The sequence below is a fragment of the Euleptes europaea genome, chromosome 13, assembly GCF_029931775.1.
Source record: "Euleptes europaea isolate rEulEur1 chromosome 13, rEulEur1.hap1, whole genome shotgun sequence".
Taxonomy (NCBI): domain Eukaryota; kingdom Metazoa; phylum Chordata; class Lepidosauria; order Squamata; family Sphaerodactylidae; genus Euleptes; species Euleptes europaea.
Window position 1 is genome coordinate 11,573,342 of NC_079324.1, and position 20,858 is coordinate 11,594,199.

Here is a 20,858-nt window from a genome sequence, read left to right on the forward strand (position 1 = left end):
TTATTATTATTTATTATTATGTTTATACCTAAATATAAATGAAATGATTTCTGTCAATGGAAGGTGCCTGAATTCATGTAGTGACTGAGAATGCTGGATCTGTTTGTTTTTACCCAGGCTCTCCGGGTCGCTTGGGATTCCCAGGTGTTCCAGGTCGCAAAGGTGAAACTGGCAACCCAGGGAGAGAAGCGATTGGGTTCCCTGGCCCTCCCGGCCGAGATGGGCCTCCAGGTTTGCCAGGAGCTCCAGGGCTTCCTGGCCCATCACGTAGGTTCTTTGTGTACTTCTGATTCCGTTCTGTAAATTTTAAGTTCAAGACTTATTTTCTTCCCACTCTTCCTGTGCATGCCATGGCCGTAGTCCTGGCCACGAGCTTCAGAACTAAGCAGGTTTTGCAATTAACTGCCATGCGGTCCACAGCTGATTGTTTTTCCTCTGTTCTGATCCTGCAGGTACCATACTTACACCAGGAGCAATACTTGATGGAGAGCCTGGAGAGCCAGGACGCCCTGGGCCGAGAGGGCCACCAGGGTCACTTGGTTCAAAAGGAGACAAAGGTGAGCAGCACCTCCATTTCCCTTTGTTTGGGTCAACTCAGACACCACAAGGTAGTGAGCAGGCTTTTGAGTTCATCAGAAATCTTCTTTGAGCTGTGTATTAAGGATCCCATTCCCTCTCAGTGGGAAGATGTGGGGAAATTTCTCCATTGGAGGAAGTCATCGGTCGATTATGTATGGGTACTTTCACTCATGTTTGCCCCTGGTTGTCTTGGTTGTTCCTTGGAGTTATGCATGAGTTTTCTGTTCATTAAAGATGACCTTGCTGCCAGCCCTCTATTAACTTCTTATCCCTCTGTTAACCCAATTCTTCCATCTCACCTGAGCTCAGCCCTCTTGAAATCCCCTTGCATAAGGTAAAGCACTGGACAAGGAAGCTTGGGGAGGGACGTTTCTCTCACAGAAAGAACTACAGCCAATTACAAAGTGTGTCAAGAGGCAGGGATTCAAATGTTTCCTGCTTCCTGGGAGTTCTTCCTGAGCAGAAGAGAGGCAATTAGAAATAAGGCTTGGGTTTCTCTCCCCCCCCCCATTCTTTTTATGGTGCCCCATTTTGTTTTTGGTTTCTAAAATGCTTTTTGACCCTGCACTTGGGTTTGGGAGGGGTGCTTCTAAGCACTACAGCCAATTACAAAGTGGCATTTCAAGGTGCAGGGACTCACAAGCTTCTTGCTTTGAGCTTGGAGACTGCTGGTGAATATCTTTGTGAGAAGAAAGTGTGGGTCCAGCAAGCAACGAAACCTCCGGTAAAACTCCCATGCATAAGCAACCATAGTGGAAGGAAAACCCTGGATCCAAACCATGTTTTCCAAACTGTAAACAAACTCTCTTGGGCATACTGTTTTTCTAGGAGATGCAGGTGATTGTGCTTGCGATGGAGGGTTCTCTGGAGTTGGCTTGAGAGGGGAGCGTGGTGCTCCTGGTCAGCCTGGAAGACCAGGTGAAGCAGGCCGAAAAGGATTTTCGGGAGATCCAGGAGACAGTGGCTTGCAAGGTCCCTCGGGGCCACCGGTAAGTCAAGAACGACATTTCACCAGTCACTGTTGGTTTAAATGGGGGGAAGAAGGCCCTTCTGGGCTGCTGCTGTTGGCTACATCAATGAGCACCTAGGATCCATCTGTCAGAACAAATCCTGCTTCTTGCATGGTGAGCAGAAAGGCAGGAATAGCTTGAAGAATTAAAGTGTCACAAAAACCAGATGGAAATTTGGACAAATCCTCATTGAGCCACTGGATAGTTAATGAATTCAAGCATTAGTTGTAGTGTTGTGGATAGAATTTTAGTGCTTAGATCCTAGAGTCAAATCCTCACACGGCTGTGATGCTTACTGAGCGACCTTGGATGAGTGACCACTACTGCACCCCCATGGTTACCTATCTTGAGCTGCTCTTCACCCCTGGAGAACAGAGAAGTTGCAAATGGAACAACTGATAGAAGGCAATGTTTGGTGGCTCCAAACAACTTTCTCATAAAGGCTGGCACAGAGCATCTAAGAATGTCAAAATAAGTTGGCAACATTTTTTAATGCAAACAGGTGAGCAAAACTCTTACACTGCCCTATACTGAGTCAGCCCTTCGGTCTTTTCAAAGTCAGTATTTGTATACTCCAACCAGCAATGGCTCTCCAGGGTCTCTGATTGAGGCGTTTCTTATCATCTACTGCCTGGTTCTTTCAACTGAACCTTGGACCTTCCTCATGCCAAGTAGATGCTCTACTACTGAGCCATGGTCTCTCCCTTGCTGGATTAGACCAGTGCTCCAACCAGTCCAGCATCCCGTTTCCCATACAATGGCCAACCAGTTGCCGCCGAGGGCCAACAAACAGGGCAAGAAGAAGACGAAGATGATGACTAGGAGTTGGTTTTTATATTCTGACTTTCTCTACCACTTAAGGAAGAATGAAACTGGCTTACAATCACCTTCCCTCCCCCTCCCCACAACAGACACCCTGTGAGGTAGGTGGGGCTGAGAGAGCTCTAAGAGTGCTGTGACTAGCCCAAGGACACCCAGCAGGCTTCATGTGTAGGAGTGGGGAAACCAACCCAGTTCACCAGATTAGCGTCCGACACTCATGTGGAGGAGTGGGGAATCAAAAGCTAAGTCCTTCACCTGATGTTGCCTCCTAGCACTGGTATTCACAATTTTATTGCCTCTAGATGTGGAGTTTATCTTTTTGTCACTATGGCTAACAGCTATTTATGGGCTTATCCTTCATGAATCTATTTAATCCTCTTTTAAAGTCATTTATGCTACTGACCATCACTATAGCCCCTGATGGTGAATTCCACTATTTAATTACTTGTTGAGTGAAGAAGTAATTCTGAATTGACTGCTTGTGAACTTCATTGGGGGCCCTTGAGTTCTAATATTATGCCAGAGGGAGAAGAAGTTCTCACTATTCCCTGTCTCCAACCGGTCCATAATTTTGTAAACCTAGCAAACCATGATTCATGCTAACCATAGTTTTGAGCCCAAACCGTGGTGTTAGAGCTCTTGCCTGCTTTGATCTTTAATCTCCTCAGCGTTTTGTTGCCTAGGAAAGATGGCCTCTGCAGGCAAAGCAGTGGTCATAACTGTGGTTTTGCCAGTTTCATACATCACCAAATCCTACTGTGCACAAACGGTGGTTAGCAAACCCTCTTCAGATCATGGATACTGATTTTGCTTTGTCAGTCCGTCACAATTCTGTCATCAAGCTAAACTGTAGCTACATTTTCATAACCATTGTTCATCTTGCTGTCTGAATTGATCCTTAACTTGATAACTCTGTTCTTGTTTTGTTTTACATTCTAGAGTTCGTTTGGGGAGCCTGGCCTTCCTGGCCATAAGGGAGAAAAAGGAGAACCATCATTTGCCACTGGCAGAGGCCTCCGGGGAGATCGAGGGGATGTAGGCCCCAGAGGTCCTTCAGGGGTTCCAGGACCACCTGGTAGAGATGGTGTCTCAGGTGTGCCAGGTCGACCTGGCCCTCCAGTAAGTTGGTCCATATGCCAAGAGTTGGTGCCTCTGATCATTACTGCCTATGGTTTCTTAGGCTCCGATGTGAAGAGTACAGGATAGAAGAATGATAAAGTTCTTATCAAGAGGGCTTTTAACATGGAGGGAAAGCACAGACTTGGGTCCCAGGTCACCAATGATGCAGTTTAAAAGATGTTTATAGTGCAAAAGCTGTAAAATGCCTTTATTTCTAATTCATGGAAAGGTGACCATGGAGGAAACTGAAGAGATCTACTGGATGAGAACAATAGTCACAAAACTGACAAAACTAAATTGTGATTGGGGAACCAGGGGGGTGAGGACTGGAGTCCTCTTGCAGAACAACAATCCCCAGACCCCTTGATGCAAAGCCATGACACGCAACCATGCCCTGGGCCTCAGAAAGGTTTGCCAAACATAAAATGTTTAGCAATGCTACAATATACAACAGCAAGAAAAATGGGGGGGGGGCACAATATTACAGAAAGGGTCCACAACCTTCTTGACCCTAGGTCGCCTTTGGAATTCTGACCCAGCATTGTGGGTGCAGCTACAAGCTGGTGACTGCAACTTACTTTCAGTCACATTGTGAAGATCTTGTGCTGTGGTGGCAGCTGCTGGCAAAGCAACATTTTAAAAAAATCTGCGCAGCCAATCAAATGCCTTGCTGGGCAGAAGCCCCACCTGGCCCTGCCAACTTTCTAAAAGCACTCGATGGGCTCTAGGAAAGGTGATGGCTGGGCCCATGGGCACCACACTGGGGACCTCTGCATTTCAATCTTATAAATAAAATAAGGCTCAGAGTACAAATGAGCAAAATAAACAACATGTAAAAAGTAAAAATCTAAGAACGTTTGGGAACCAAATCAGACTTTGTGGGACCATCATTCATATGTCTTCTACAAAGTGTATGTGTTGGTGTGTCTTTTTCTTTGTCATTCTAGCCAATACAAAGAGTAAACAAAGAATTAATAACAAATACATATGGATACCCATCTGTCTTACCTAAATAGTTGGGGGAAATCTTAGTTTAATAGTAACAGGTATGTGTGACAGCAGGGTGCTGAATGGCTCATGCCTTAGGGCTGTCAACCTCCAGGTGGTACCTGGATATCTCCCAAAAATTGTAACATCTTTGTATTGCAGAGAATCAATTACCCTGGTTGAAATGGCTGCTTTGGAGGGTGGACTCTATGGCATTATAACCTGTTGAGGTCCCTCCTCTCCCCAAGCCCCGCTTTCCCCAGGCTCCACCCCCAAATATCCAAGAATTTCCCAGGCTGGAATTGGCAACCCAAACCTCCCCACATGTCATTGCTCTAGCACTCCTCTCCTGTCCCAACTCCTTGTTCACCACACTCCCATCTAATTTGGCCCTTCATTGGGCTTCATAGACCTCTTGATTTTCTCTGGATATGTTCACTTGGGTTGTTTTACGTGACTTCGTTTTGTTCTGTTAACGGCTTCCCTTTTTGTGTTTAGGGTGATGGTGTCCTGGGCTTTCCAGGGGAAAAAGGTCTTCCAGGATTGCCTGGTTACAAGGGTCGGAGTGGTGAGCCGGGTCTCCCTGGGATTGGTTTTCCAGGCCCAAATGGAATTCAGGGGCCTCCAGGTGATCCAGGAATAGACGGTCTTCCAGGACAGCCTGGGCCTCCAGGTCTTCCAGGTACATTAGTCAGGGCTAATTCTTCTTTTGAATTTGTTGTAAAGTCCATGGGATCAACACAGCTGTATCCCTTGATTTTCAAAGGAGCCAACTGGATTTTTAATTTTAACCCGTTGACTTAATCTTGCAGCTACTACTCAGCAAACCAGTTGTGTTCGATTATTTATGTGGGATATGTCTTTCTCACTTTTCTACCAAAATAGCACTCAAGACAGCTTACAGGCAAAAAGTTTTAAAAAGCAATAATACAAGCTTAAAAACAAACACAGCAGCAACAAAATGAATAGCAGCAATATTGCAATGTCAGAAAACCAGCGATCTTCAGTTCAGGTTAGAAAGACTAATAAAACAAACCATCGTATCAGGAGATAAATTCACCTCAGACTCCTGAAATAAAATTGTTTGAACATTCTGCAAGGCTAAAAGGAAAGGGGCAAGATGAATTTCCAAAGTCACAAGATTCTAAAAGCTTGGGGGCCATGGCCAAAAAGGCCCCGTCACCTATGCCCACCAGTCTTGTCTGTGTGTCACATTCAGGAAGACAGTGAGGAAACATAAGAGGGTAAAAGGGGCATGGCAATAGTATCAAGATAATTGGGAGATTTGACTGGGTAGGATGAAGCCTAGTTTCGTAATGTTATCTGCATTACTGCATTAACTAACCTGAAGAAGGGCAGCTGCTTACAAACCCATTGATATTTAGGTACCCAAGAACAAAATACACATAGCTATTATCAATTATAAATCATATGTGTGTCTCTAAATATCTCCTTACCCCTTTTTAAATATGCACAGCATATTTAAATTAAAGGGAGAAGCAACTGTGCATGACATAGAAGTGAAGTTTGTATGAGAGTACAGAACATTATCATAAGCATCCTTCTGTCCACTGGAGCAGAATATGCTACTTTCTGGATGTGCTTTGAGATCACACTAGAATAAGAGCTCCTTTATCCATCTAATAAGACACAGACCTCAAAATTTTAATGATGGGGGAAATGGACCACCCTTTTCTCATGTGATCCAGTTGTGTCTCTGGCTTGAGCAGGAGCCACTAACTGCGCTACCTGTTTTTATTTTTTTTAAGGAAAATTGATCAGGGTTTGGGGATCTTCTGCACCCCATCTGTATAATGAGAAACTCTGTTGTACAGAGAAGGGGACACACAGCGCAGATGGCATTACATAATATACATTGGAACAGCCATGAAAAGAAATGGAAAAGTACACCCCTTTAAGGGAAGAAGGGAATCCACATGGTCTTTTCTCTGAGCTGGTAATCTCAGACTCCCTCTGCTTTCACACTGCATTTATTTATTTATATCCTACTTTTCTCCCCAGTTGGGACTTAAAGCAGCTTAAAATATTGTCTTCCCCCCCCCCTTAGTTTTCTCACAACAACCCTGTAAGGTAAGCCAGGCTGAGTTTGTGACAGGCCCATGGTCACTCAGCAAGCTTTCATGGGAGAAATGGTGATTTGAACCTGAGTCTCCCTGGATCATGGACTGACACTCTATCCAGTACACCACACCAGCTCTCAATACCATACCAATACTTCTAATACTGATCGGGTCCTCCTGTTTGCATCTCCCTGTGCTTCAGTAAGGCTGTCTAAAAAGCATTCATTTAAGCACACATTGGTCCCCTTGTTTTGTTTTTTGTTTTGTTGGTGCTTTTTTGTTAAAGAACAATAACTTCTTAAAATATTGCAAATCTGCTTCAGGGATGGGGTGGAGGTGTTGCAAGATGTCACTGGCGCAAGCTTGTCAGTGCTGTGCATTGTCTCCTTCTGCAGCAGTCTTGCAGAGCCAGTTTGAGTGGGGCTGCATCTTGGATAGGAGGTTTCCTATCTGACCAGAACACACGGTGCACCCTTTCAGAGTGGTGTCACTGCTGTGATATTCCAGATACAGCTGAAGTGAGAGGAATGGTCACTGCCTGTGAGGCAACTGCTGGTTCTTGTTATTCATTTACTCCCTGTCTAAAGCCCATTCAGAACTAAACCAGTTTTTATGCCAGAACTGAAAATCTCATGGCCCTTATGTGCACTGTTGCATACCTTTGCAAAATTACCACTGTTGTTTGTTTTCCTGGTGATGACTGCAGCGTAATCCTAAATCTGTCTGCTTGGAAAAGATATACCAAGGGCCCACAAAGAAGCTTGTGTCTTAGAATTCATAAGCATGACCATGGAGCCCCCAGTAGCCATTCTCTGGAACCAGGTGTTGAGGAAAACCCCAAGGAATGGCCCCATGGCTTGCTTGCGAACTTCCAGAGGCACCTGACTAACCTTTCTTGGAAACAGAATTCCGGCCCTGATAAGCCTTTAGTCTGGCGCAGCAAGGCAATTCCTTTATGGCTACCCCCGGCTGTTTTCTCAGTGTTCTGGTGCCATCCCCTGCCTCGGAATGGTGCAGGCATGTGGTAGTGGTTGCAAGGTGCGTGCAGAGTCTGGAAAATCAGACCGACCATTGCAGAGCATCCAAGATAGCACCACACAGGAATCCCTTTCTGTAGACATGGCCTGAGAGGGCCTTCATGGGGTAGGTTTTATCATGGGGTGGGTTTCGCTCTACGCGGAGGCAAGGCAGCAAGCAACGGAAGGGCCAGTTGCAGAACCAGTTCCAATGCAAAAAGAGCGCCTTTAAGCAGATGAGCATTTAGGTGTAACTTGGTCATAACTTTCGGCGTATCTTCAAGGCAGCCGTTAGATAATAAACTACAGATAGAGTAATAGCCTTATCTTTACCAGACAGAAGATAAGTTACATGACCCATTCTCTTTAATCTGCCTCTGACAGCCAAACTTGATCCATATCTATTTTGTAACAGACATGTGTCAGCTGTTCCTGTCTCAAAATCAGAGCATTTATGTGCCCCAAAGCACCTTGGTGAAACTAAGAAAACAACAGCCCTGCTAACATGTAATCCCAGGGGTATTTTTAATTTCTGCCTGTCTAATTCTAAGGGCACAAAATATAAACTTTACCATAGACAAAGCAACGTGTCTATCATTACCACCCAAAAGATAAAACAAATGAAAAGCATGTGAACAGCAAGGGGACCTGCTCAATAAGGGCAATATATATTTAGCTGTTATAGACAAATGCAAATAACAACTAAATACAAAGTGAGGTGAAGTTTCAATTACAGCTCTCTCACCAGGGCAGAGTCTCTGGGGACGGCTAATACCCTCGCAGCGACCTGGCAGTTCTGTTAATGTTAAGGCAAGAAAAATAGTTGATGAAAAATTGGGATGGTTAGAAAAGTAAAATAACTCTGCAAAATAGAAAGGGGGGGTGAACAGCCCCCGCAAAAGCGGGGAACAACGTCTACTAGCATCTAAAATAATAACTTCCTGAGCTGTATCAGCTGCTACTGGTTAGGGGCATTCTGGCCTTAAGAGCAAAAGAGGGTGCAAAAGGGAGGGGGGTTGTGTGGGGAGAAACTGGGTTTGTTTCTGATGAGAAGCACATTCCCAAATCTCAACTGAAATTTTGTTTGCTACTGTGTGGAAGAAAAAACTGTCCTCCCGCCACCCCACCCCAGGTTCTAATGCCAGCTTTCCAGAACAATTTTAACAGCATCGTCTTCTGCTTTCTGCTGCCGCTTTTATTTTTAATGGTTTCAATCTTATGCATATTAAACATTTTGTACAGCGAGAGAAAGAGGTTATTTCATCTTTCAGTGTGTAAAAGATGCCTACGTATATTCACAGGCAAAAGACTTTTTTGCATTTTTCCCTGCTTCTCCCCTTCTTCCAAAATGTGACCTCTGGAAATGAAGAGGGTCTGAATCTTCTTTCCCTTTATACCAGTGAGTCTACTCCTGAGACCCTGGAGATCCACTGCCAGTCAGAACAAACCAGGGGTTCCCAACCTTTTTGAGCCTATGGGCACCTTTGGCATTCTGACACAGTGTGGTGGGCACAGCCACAAAATGGCTGCTGCAGGAGGCGGAGCCAGCCACAAAATGGCCACCATTACCTTCAGTCACATGGTGAAGATCCTTGTGCTTTGGTGGCAGCTGCTGCCGAAGCTACCTTTTAAAAAATCTGCAGAGATACTGGAACTGTAGATCTACTGTTTAACCTACTGTTGTATTTTTTTGTGGTTGTTGTTATAAAATAAACTTAAATAAAAAGTTTTTTAAAAATCTGCACAGCCAATCAAAAGCCTTTCTAGGCAAAATCCCCACCTGGCCCCACTGACTTTCTAAAATACATGGCGGGTGCCAGGAAAGGTGTCAGTAGGTGCCACGGGCATCACGTTGGGGACCCCTAGGGTAGATAATTACCTTGATGGACCAATGGTCCAGCTCAACAGAAGGCAGCTCCATGTGTTCACGCCCCATCTGCAGTGCCTGTGAATATGCGTGGCTTTTGGTCCAAGGAAAACGCTTTCAATCTTGTGGGTTTTTCTCTGCCTTTGTTTAACCTGTGCTCCTTTGCTTAACTGGTATAGGTGACTGCTGCTGCGGTGAGGAGTTTGGTAACGGAGTCTTAGACACTCCGGGAGGTGAGAGCGAGGCCCCGGCCGTTGTCGAAATGATGACGGGACAGTCCTCTTCCTTCCCGTTATTACACAAGATGCACAGAAAAGCATGCTGTCCGGCACTTGGGGAGGGGAGGGTGGAGTCACATCTGTTGGTCTCCAAAGGGCTGAGCGAAGCCAGCCAACAGAGAGAGCTTGCTTACATGTGCTTTTCTCTGAACCCACACTGGGCGCTTAAATGCTAAACTCTGCTTCCTCGTGGCTACGTATTTCTTTGCTTACTGCATGTGCCTTACAACAGCTGTGGAACAAAGCATAGCGCTATAGCCCGGATTGTGCCTTCCATCCCGACCCTCCAAAAAGAACTGTAGAGAGGAAAATGAATTATAGAGTGTATGCACATTTTCATGCATTCACTGGATAGACTTAATCTATTCCTGCTTGCCTTGGTTGGGAGGGGCTTTGGCTCATTGGTAGAGCATCTGCTTGGCATGCAGAAGGTCCCAGGTTCAATCCCCGGCATCCCCAGTTAAAGGGACTAGGCAAGTAGGTGATGCGAAAGACCCCTGCCTGCGACCCTGGAGAGCTGCTGCCAGTCTGAGTAGACAGTATTGACTTTGATGGACCAAGGGTCTGATTCAGTATAAGGCAGCTTCATGTGTTCACTTTGGCCGTAGCCAGGAAGGAACCGTGGTCTAGTTATAGGAGAGTCACACGCTCCAGCTTACACTTATGACTCTACAGCAGGGACCCAAAGAGGCCATTGCACAAGTAACAAGGTACTTTCACACTCATGGGGAGGGCAGAGCTTCTCCAGTTTCCAGTGACTTTCCTCCCATCATCAGCTGTAGCTCCCCAGCACTATATCACACACCATTCCTGGCCTTCTGCTTCTCCAGACCTGCTTTGCAGCAGGCACGAGGGGCTGCAGCCAGAAAAATGGGGATGGGTAGCGGGGAAGCCCAATTGTGGGAGCAAAATGTTGCCCAGATTTCTTTCAGCCCAGGCTGTTATATTGTTCTTAAATAACTGCTGTTGGTGGAAAGTGCAGTCAAGTCAGAGCTGACTTAGGGAGATCCCGTAGGGTTTTCAAGGCAAGAGACATTCAGAGGTGGTTTGCCATTGCCTGTCTCCGCGTGGGCTGAAAGAGTTCTGAGAGAACTGTGACTAGCCCAAGGTCACCCAGCAGGCTTCATGTGGAGGAGTGGGGAACCGAACCCAGTTCTCTAGATTAGAGTCCATCGGTCTTAACCACTACACCACGCTGGCTCAAAGTAACAAAAGCAGTTTGGTCTGCAGTGGGGGAGGTTAGAGCCGTGTGTTGTATAGAAGGAAATCCCTTCCATCTGTGTCAGTCCTCCAAAGGATCCAAGCCCTTGTCTCGGAGTCCCCTCAGATTTTTGTCCTCCTGTAGTCACTGCTTGCTTTGGTGGGAGGGGGGAGTTTCCAGCTCTTGGGACTAGCATGAGGGCCACTGATTTGCTTAAACACTAAAAATGCCTTCCCTTCACTGCAATACACTTTCATTGCAATCTTCCAAAGCCGTAAAATCCGTGTTTCCTGAGTATAGTGTAATGAGGCAGAAGAGCATCGATGTCATGAATGCAGCCTTGGGTCACAGCAAGTGCCTTGTCGGGAGTCCTCCTCACCTCCCAGCATGCGGCGGCTGTGTGAACATCAGATGCTCACTCACAGCCAAACTGGGTTTTTTTCAAAACAAGAATGCCCGTGGTCCAGCTTCACGACAGTTCACAAGTTCACTTGTTGTCGGTGTACAAATGTGGCAGCAAATCCACTGATGGATCCTCTCCTTGGTACTGGCAAAGAATATGGTACTGTCCAAATGGTAGGTTTTAAACGTTAAAGAAATGTACTTCATCCGTCACGTTGTATGTGCTCTCTCCACACCATGAAACCCAAATGAGACGATGTCTCCTGAAGCCAGCGCTGCCCAGTATAAAACCTGTGATCGCAGAGCAAATTAGAGCTGAGTAGTGAACAAGCAGCAGCAATGGACTCATCCCCCCCTTAGATTCCTCAGCCTTGCAGGGGGCAACTTAAATTTGCTGCTCATCTCACCCTCCCATGTCTGCGGCTTGTTTCAGCTGCCCGTCCGCCTCTGAGGAGCTCATGGGAAGGTTCTCCTCAGCCAGTTTCTCAATCAGTGTCTGCTGGCCTCTTGGGTGAGAGTCCCCACTGACACACAGGCCAACTTCTCACAGTAACAAAAGTATTGTAAGATCTCACCATCCTCAGCCACCATCCAGACATAGGCCTTTTATGCAGGGATGTTTCCCCACGGTCACCCCAGCCGGCTTCTTCGGGGCTTCCTTTTGATTATGCATGCCTTTTCTGCCGTCAGAGGTTGCCTCACTCTCCTTGCACATTCGCCGGTGTTTTCCCGATGCTGTTTTATCCGAAATCTGGAAAATGCAGGCAAAATGCACAGGGAGAGCGAGGCAACCTCTGATGGGCAGAAAGGGCATGCATAATCAAAAGGAAGCCCCGAAACAGTCGGCGGAGGTGACCGTGGGGAAACGTTCCAGTTTAAAAGGCCATACAGGCATGTAGCGGCTGTCTTTACTTGGCTGGTCAGCCAGAAGAACTTAGGGGCCTCCTGTTCAGTTTTTGAAAGGACCCCAACTACTTGTCTGTGGTTTTACTCTTTATCCTCTTCAGCCCAGGAAACAATCTGTCATATGCTTCAGTAAACTGATAGAATTAGTAATGCTCTCAAATTGAAACACAATCGAATGCCAATGTGGATGCAAACCTAAGCTGGAAGTTGAACTGCTTGGCCAAAACACCCCAATATTGGTTTCCTCCTGATGAGGTCAAGTGTTCTGCTTCCATGTAAGGATTTTTCCCCTGTATGAAATGTAGAAAGAGTCCCTGATCTAAATACAGGTGGCCACATAATGTTCATGCTCATTGTGCGCATGACTCGAAGGCCTCTTAGGGCTTTCCCCTTCAAATATGATCAAAGAAAATCCTCCTTTGGTGTGGTTTGAAGGAGGAGCTGTGTGATGCCTGTGGGCAGAGCATCCAGGGTGCTACACCTACACCCACTGTGGGTAGGGGAGGCAGAGCTAAACTTCATACTACCCCCCCTTTTTTCTTGGCTCTTTAAAGGGCTTTTTTCCAGCTGAGCCTTGCTAGAGTGTTCCAGTGCAGACTAGGGTTGCCAGCTCCAGGTTGGGAAGTCTTGGAGATTTTGGGGAAGGAGCCTAAGAAGGATAGGGTTTGGGAAGGGGAGGAACTTCAGTGGGGTAAAATGCCATAGAGTCCATCTTCTAAAGCAGCCGTTTTCTCCAGGTGAGCTGATCTCTGTTGCATGGAGTTCAGTTGTAATCCCAGGAAATCTCCAGCTGTTGCCTGGAAGTTGGCAACCCTATTGCAGGCACAGTGGAGGAAAAGGGGCCAGGGTACCGTAGCAGCAGCAAGCAGCACGGGGACAAGGCATGTGGACACACGTCCTGCCCACTCCTGTCTACGCCTGTTGCTATAGCGGGGGCACGTTTTATGGCCACTGTGTGGAAGCAGCACATATCCAGATCTCTCCAGATGCTTTCTCATGCTGTTTCCGCACTGTGCAGAACTAGATTCCTCACTAGAGTTCGTTGGAATACAGCAAATGCTAATTGGAACTATAATCATTGAGATGGAAGAAAGAGTGATCTATAGACACCTTAAGGACACCATATTTCACCTGACTGATTCACACCGTGACTTTTGAGGTGGGAAAGTCACCTCAAGAGAGTGGTTTTGCCCTTGGAATCGTCACCCTGTGGCAACGTTTCCAACTCAAGCAGGGTTGCTTGTGTTTACCTGTAGTCTGTCTGTCTTAGTTACTTCACAGACTGCAACCTGTTGTCCAGCCTCCACCCTTTTAAAGGCATGTCTTGGTGAGGATGCAGGCCATCTTACTGGTACTTGCAGTTGCTGTTATCCAGCAAATGTGCTTATGAACCCAATTGCTATTTGCCAGTAAGACATTTATTTTTTAAGAAATTCATTGTGTCTACATCCCCTTTCTGTCCCGTTGTGGGACCCAAAACAATATCCATGAGGTTCTCCTGAGGTCTCCTGGCCAGGCGCTGAACAGCTCCAATTCCACTTAACTTTACCAAGGTTCTTGTTCCATGTGCTTTCCCTCCATACCCTGAGACACAACATGGCTTCTCCAGTAATCATGATTAGAAAAAATGGGTACAAATCTTAGGATTTCATGACCCCTCTCCTCAGGTCTTTCCAGTACGAATCCTCTGTACCCTTTCCCTATTGCTAATTGAGAGGTTGACTTGAACCAGGATTTTAACTCAATAATGGGGAAGAATAATTCTTCCAGAGCAATGTTGGAAGTATTAATGTACTTCTACTCAGTTATTTTAGTCGGGGGTTACAAATGTAAATACAGATGTCATCACTGGATTGTCTCTGCTACAAAGGGATAGGTAAAAGTTATGATCCATTTTCTTTCCATAGGTATGACTCTGCCTTGTATAATTCCTGGAGCGACTGGACAACCTGGGCTTCCAGGACCCCCAGGATTTCCAGGTATGAACATTGTGCCATACTGAAATACATACAGGCCCAAGATCTTATGTCTCACATGAATATCTGCACTAAACTTTTGTTTCTTGGAGCCAATTTTCACATTTTTTGGAAATGTAATTTGGTACTGCCATACGACCACTTGCCAGCACTTCTGGTCTTGCACATGATATGATAAATCTAGGACTGAGCATGTTCCTGTTTGAGCATTTTAGGGGAATAATGCCATGTACATGATCTTGATCCTGAAAGCCAGTTGAGAGAGTGGGGGATTCTAAACCAGGAAAGGCCATCCTAGGAAAGGTAGAAGAAAAAGAAGAAAGTTGGTTTTTATATGCCAATGTTCTCTACCTTTTGAGGAGAATCAACCCCCCTTACAATCTCCTTCCCTTCCTCTCCCCACAACAGACACCTTGTGAGGTAGGTGAGGCTGAGAGAGCTCCAAGAGAACTGTGACTAGCCCAAAGTCACCCAGGTGTCTTCATGTGTAGGAGTGGGGAAACCAACCCAGTTCACTAGATTAGAGCCCATACAAACAACACTCATTTTTGCAGCACCACCGAAGACGCATGCATTCATTCTCAAAGCACCATGATATGACCAACAAATGAGTGCTTTAACCAATTAAATACCTTTTTGTGTTTATTTAAGATATTTATATCCCACTTTTCTCCTGATTGACAGGACTCGCCAGTAGCATACTTTTGAGGTTCCTTTTTCTTGGTGGTTTGCAGAGTAGTGTTCACCTACATGTCCCATCTTTATGATGGCAGTCTCATTTTACAGCAGTTATCAGGCAGAATGGAGAAGGTGTTTGCACAGGTTCAGTTAGATTAGGCACGCAGAGATGTCATGCGGCACCTAGGGCTATTGCGGCACCTTTTGAAAACTTAAACACCAGCAGTTATTCACTTCTGTAACATTTTAAAAACATAAGAAAAGCCCTGCTGGATCAGACCAAGGTCCATCAAGTCCAGCAGTCTGTTCACACAGTGGCCAACCAAGTACTTCTAGGAAGCCCACAAACAAGACGACTGCAGCAGCAGCATCCTGCCTGTGTTTTACAGCACCTAATTTAATAGGCATGCTTCTCAGATACTAGAGGAAATAGGTATGCATCATGACTAGTATTCATTTTGACTAGTAGCTGTGGGTAGCCCTATCCTCCATGAATATGTCCGCTCCCCTCTAAAGCCATGCAAGTTGGTAGCCATCACCACATCCTGGAGCAGGGAGTTCCACAAGTTTTGATTAACTTAAAAGCTTACTTGTTCCATTTGAGCTCTTTTCTTATGTCATATTGGTAGAACTCTGCAGGGGGCATTCTGCCAAGTGGCCTTCCAACCCCCACCCTAGCTCTGGAATGTGCCGGTAGAAAGAAGGAAGAGTTTCACCATTGCAACCCTCATTCATAAACCTGCAGTTAGCACACTGAATGGGTTAGGATTTAGAATCCCTTCTCTTTTGTGTAGTAAAATCAAGTCTGTAGTTCAGCAGCCATCACTTGCCATAGCGCTGACTCTTCTGTTTGGAACGAAAGAGATGAGTTTAGTAGAAATTCCTGCAGCTGCCCTGTTGATGTAGCTTAGACAAACCCGTTAATGTAGAAAGTGGGGGGAAACCGGTGCATGTAAATGCTTTCACAGGGTGAAAACGCATGGTCGCTTTATCCTCCTTTAATCCCTGTTTTAGCCAGGATCGAATGCACATTAGGCGAAACGCATGCGTTCGATCCTTGATGAAACAGGGATTAAAGGAGGATAAAGCGACCATTTGTTTTCGCCCACAGTTTGTTTTCTGCCACCTCTCATAACGTGCTGCCAGGAAACTCATCCTCGACCCATGCCAGAAGAGAGCTGCTCACCTTAGAGATCGTTTTAGAGGGCAGGTGTGTTAATCTGCAGTAGAAGAGCTAGATTTGAGTCCAGTAGCACCCTAAAGACCAACAAGATTTTTGTGAGGCTGATGGAGTTCCACTCCATGCAGCTAAATGTGGTGCCTTCCTGGGAGATAGTTTCAGAGGGCAGCTGGGTTGGTCTGCAGTAGAAGAACTGGATTCGAGTCCAGTGGCACCTCAGAGACCAACTCACTTTGGAGCATCCAGAACCTTCAAGAAGACAGGCGTCATGTGAGGCCCCTTGTGGCACCTTGCTGCCAAAAGCAGAACCTCAGGTGTGCTGCTGCATCCACTTTCCAGCGATTTGTATAGTGTACAAAATAGGCCTCCCAGTGTTTTTGTTAATTCAGTGTTTGTGATCTAATTCTGCAAGGGTCTCATGTCAGACCTGAGAATCTCATGCCAAATTCTTCTCCATCTCCAGGTTCCAAAGGTGTCAGAGGGTTTCCAGGGTTTCCGGGGCAGCCTGGATTACGTGGCGGCAAAGGGCAGCCAGGCGTACCAGCATTAAGCGGGCTCCCAGGAGTACCAGGTAAGAACTTGGAACTGTACTGGACTTCCTATCGTGTAAAATGGAACGTCTCCAAATAACTGGGGTATAGGGTGGTGGTACTGGGTTGGATCCAGTCATCCTCTGAGGGGTCTTCCTCCAAGTTCAGTGGTTCTTCCTCCAACAGAAGAGCCACTTAAGTTGAGGGAAGCCTCTTTAGACTTGAGCCAAAAGGAAAGGTGAGGTATAAATATTTGAATGGATAAATGGTGCTCAGCAGAGTGGTAGGATAGGGGCAGGATCCACGCCACTGTTGCTATGGTAGAGGGGCAGCCATGATAGCCTCTTGTGCCAAAATAAAACAAAAATCCAGTGGCACCTTAAAAATCGATTAACGTTTATTTTAGTATGAGTTTTTGTGAGTCAGGAAATGAGCTGTGACTCACAAAAGCACCAATTGAAATAAATGTTGTTAGTCTTTAAGGTGCCGCTGGACTTCTGTTTTCATTTGATACTGTTATAAACATTTATTTACTGTTGGCTCTTAAAGCAGCTATAGCTCCCACTGACACCTTTCCTAGCACCTGCCAAGTGTTTTTAGAAGAAGAAGAGTTGGTTTTTATATGCCGACTTTCTCTACCACTTAAGGAAAAATCAAACTGGCTTACAATCACCTTCCCTCCCCCTCCCCACAACAGACACCCTGTGCGGTAGGTGGGGCTGAGAGAGCTCTAAGAGAGCTGCGACCAGCCCAGGTCACCCAGCTGGCTTCGTGTGTAGGAGCAGGGAAACAAATCCAGTTCACCAGATTAGCCTCCGCCGCTCATTTGGAGGCGTGAGGAATCAAACCCGGTTCTCCAGATCAGAGTCCACTGCTCCAAACCACTGCTCTTAACCACTACACCACGCTGGCTCTTTTAGAAAGTGGGCAGGGCCAACAGGGACTTTTTCCCAGCAAGGCTTCTAATCAGCCATTGGACATTTTGATTGTCTGTGCATATTTTTAAAAAACATTGCTTTGGCACCAGCTGCCACCACACCACAAACATCTTCACTGTGTGACTAAAGGTAAGTTGCAGCAGTCATTTTTCAGCTGGCTCCGCCTATCACAGATTTCTCTTGTGTACGATTAATTGTGCAATGGTTAGTATAATGGCTTTGACATTAACATTCATTTTTCTTACTTAAGGCTTTCCTGGCATTAATGGAGACGCAGGACTTCCAGGACTTCCGGGGACTGATGGAACAGATGGGTTACCTGGAAAGCCAGGTCCTCCTGGCTTCCTAGGTGCAAAGGGAGCACCTGGTGAAGTTCTTGGAGCTGAGAGAGGACCCCAAGGGGAACCTGGGCGACCAGGGTTGCCAGGAGAGAAAGGCATGGCTGGAAATCCTGGATTTCCTGGGCAGAAAGGTTAGTGTTGCTTCTTATAAGGAGATTAGGGAAAAAATCATATCAGATAGATTTATCAGTAGCTATTAGTAGCCAAGGAGATGTGGGATGGAATAATATAGCCCAATCTCATCAGATTTCAGAAGCTAAGCGGAGTCGGTACTTGGAAGGGAGACCACCGACAAAGACTTTACAGAGTCAGGCAATGGCAAACCACCTCTGCTTAGCCGCTTGCCTTGAAAACCCTATGGGGTCACCATAAATCAGCTGCAACTTGACAGCACTTTACACACAAACCTTAGCGTCCATGATAGCTAAATGGAGCTCCTGTGTTCAGAGCCATTAAGCACTGGTTGATGGAAGAAACATTGGGGGTGAACATTCCTGCTTTTTTGCCTGCATGTGGGCTTCTTGGCTTCCACTGTGGGGAACATGATGTAGAAGTGGATTGCTCTTTTGATCTGATGTACTAGTTGTTTTGCAATGCTTGTACAAATTTTTGGCTATTTCTTCTTCTCTCCTGGTGTGTGTCCATCTGCCATCTGCAGAAAACACTATACATCTGTCTTAGTGGGCAGTATTCCATTAGTGCTTGTGCCACAAGATAACTCTGATTCTATTTCCATGAAGAAAAGATGGCTCCTCTTTGTAGTCTCTGTGCAGCTGCAAATACAAGCTTCATGCTTGCACTAAAGAAGAAGAGTTGTTTTTTATATGCCGACTTTCTCTACCACTTAAGGGAGACTCAAACTGGCTTACAGTCACCTTCCTTTCCCTTCCCCACAACAGACACCCTGTGAGGTAGGTGGGGCTGAGAGAGTGTGACTAGCTCAAGGTCACCCAGCTGGCTTCGTGTGGAGGAGTGGGGAAACAAATCCAGTTCATCAGATTAGCCTCCGCCACTCATGTGGAGGAGTAGGGAATCAAACTCAGTTCTCCAGATCAGACTCCACCGCTCCAAACCACAGCTCTTAACCACTATACCACGCTGGCTCCCTTGAAATTCCCTAGAGTGTAAACCTGAACACAGGTACTAAGAGCCCCTTCCTAAGGAGAACAAAGCCAATGTGCGTTCCTTGAGGTGTGGTGCTGGCACTCTCCTGGGCAATTCTGTTTCAACCAACAACTGTATTGCTGAGAACTTTCCTTTTCTTCAAGTAGGCCTTAATCAATTTCCCATTTGATGATTGTATTTTCTGTGCCCTGCTTATGTGTTTCTAGGATTGGATGGAAGGCCGGGTCTACCAGGTATCAAAGGTGGACCTGGGGACCCAGGTTTTCCGGGGACTGATGGACTACGAGGACCTCCAGGGCCTGGAGGCCCATCTGGTGTGAAAGGAATACAAGGTCCGGTGGGCACAGTTGGCTTGCCAGGAACACCAGGTACGCAGTGCCTCAAACCGGAAGAACATACTATATTCCATCCACCTCCTTCAAGGGCAGTATCTCCTATAATTTGGCAAGTTCATAGCACTGGACCTGGATATGAGGTCGGGACATCCACCTATGTGATGAGGGGCCTCCCCTAGTCACCTCTGTTACCAGGAGAATGGGGAACATCCTGACCAGGTCTCGGGATCCCGCTGGTTTAAACAAACATGATGCTGAACCTGATTGATTTGCCCACAGCATGTTAAAGCATGTGTTGGATGGATCACCATCCAGATACTACTGGATGTTGAATTAGCAGCATAGACCAGACAGGCCATTTAACATAGCTCCCAAAGGAAATGTTAACTGCCTCACTCTGAGTGTTACTCTGCAGATGAGCGTGCCTGGAAATGAGCCTGTTTAATTCATGGTCATCATTAGTGACTAACTTTCATTACCCATAATCATCATGCTCTAATCTCAGAACTTTCCCAACAGCTAGAAATCTTACCCTTGTCACTCCATTGTCATTCACTTTTCCATAAGTACTGCTATGTCTCTCTGTCCTTCTAAGCCAGGGCTCCTCAAACCAGCTCCCAGGGGCATCAGGGCACTCACCACTACTTCCCTTGGCACCCACCAAGCTTTTCAGAAAGTGGCCATTGTAAGGCAGGGCTTGTTACTGGCTGCTCTCATTCAAGTGAAACGGTTTTCCCACAGTGGAGGGTCAGGAGGGCTGGTAAACACTTGGGCTTTCCTTAGTCAGTGAGTGGTTCCATTTCCCCTTCAGGCTTTTCTACTTCCCAGGAGGTGTGAGGAGGCAGGTATTTCTTTGGGCTCTGCATGCTGTGGCAGCCATTTCGGGCAGCTCCCACCGACCCCTCTCAAAGTTCCAAAGGTGCCCACAGGCTGATGGCTTGTGACCACCTTTGGCTTCAACGGGAGCGCCTGAGAGGAACAGGCTAATGAAGCACGGGTGCTGCCAATCATTAGAAAACCAGTCCCATGAAGTTATATATTATTGCAGACTGGCAATCTAAACCTCTCAAAACTTTGAGATGGCATCTCAAAGGCTGTCACTTTATTTTATTTGAACCGGCCATTGTTTGATCATACACATTCCAGGCAGCTAACCATTTTGCAGAAGTAGATTTTTTTTTCTGTTTAGCATAGTGCCAGGCTAGTCACTTGATGAAAAATCTTGATAGTGGAATCAAAAACTGTGAAGACGGGCCCTCCACCTAACCAGCAAGAATTACTGAGGCCTCAAATGATCCATTACTGTCCTGGTATTTAGTCACATATATGTGAATAAATGAAAAGTGAAGTAGGAAGGGATTGTGAGGTGAACGGAAGTTAAACATGGCTGTGCCATGTGTGGTGGATTGTGTTTTTCATAGTTCCCTACTCGGAGGGTGTATTTGTTCTGGTACCCTGGTAGTATTATTATTATTATTATTATTATT

The 20,858-nt window shown here is 46.1% G+C and overlaps 1 protein-coding gene across 1 annotated transcript in view; it reads left to right on the forward strand.

The window, feature by feature from the left end:
* The window catches only part of COL4A6 (collagen type IV alpha 6 chain), a 234,884-nt gene that overhangs the window by 177,254 nt on the left and 36,772 nt on the right, over window positions 1-20,858 (forward strand). The window contains exons 19-28 of the mRNA XM_056858952.1: window positions 118-267; window positions 453-557; window positions 1,408-1,568; window positions 3,351-3,530; window positions 5,016-5,199; window positions 9,661-9,714; window positions 14,176-14,247; window positions 16,566-16,673; window positions 17,821-18,042; window positions 19,243-19,404. Coding sequence (XP_056714930.1) covers window positions 118-267; window positions 453-557; window positions 1,408-1,568; window positions 3,351-3,530; window positions 5,016-5,199; window positions 9,661-9,714; window positions 14,176-14,247; window positions 16,566-16,673; window positions 17,821-18,042; window positions 19,243-19,404 — 1,398 coding nt within the window. The remainder of the gene's footprint in view (window positions 1-117; window positions 268-452; window positions 558-1,407; window positions 1,569-3,350; window positions 3,531-5,015; window positions 5,200-9,660; window positions 9,715-14,175; window positions 14,248-16,565; window positions 16,674-17,820; window positions 18,043-19,242; window positions 19,405-20,858) is intronic.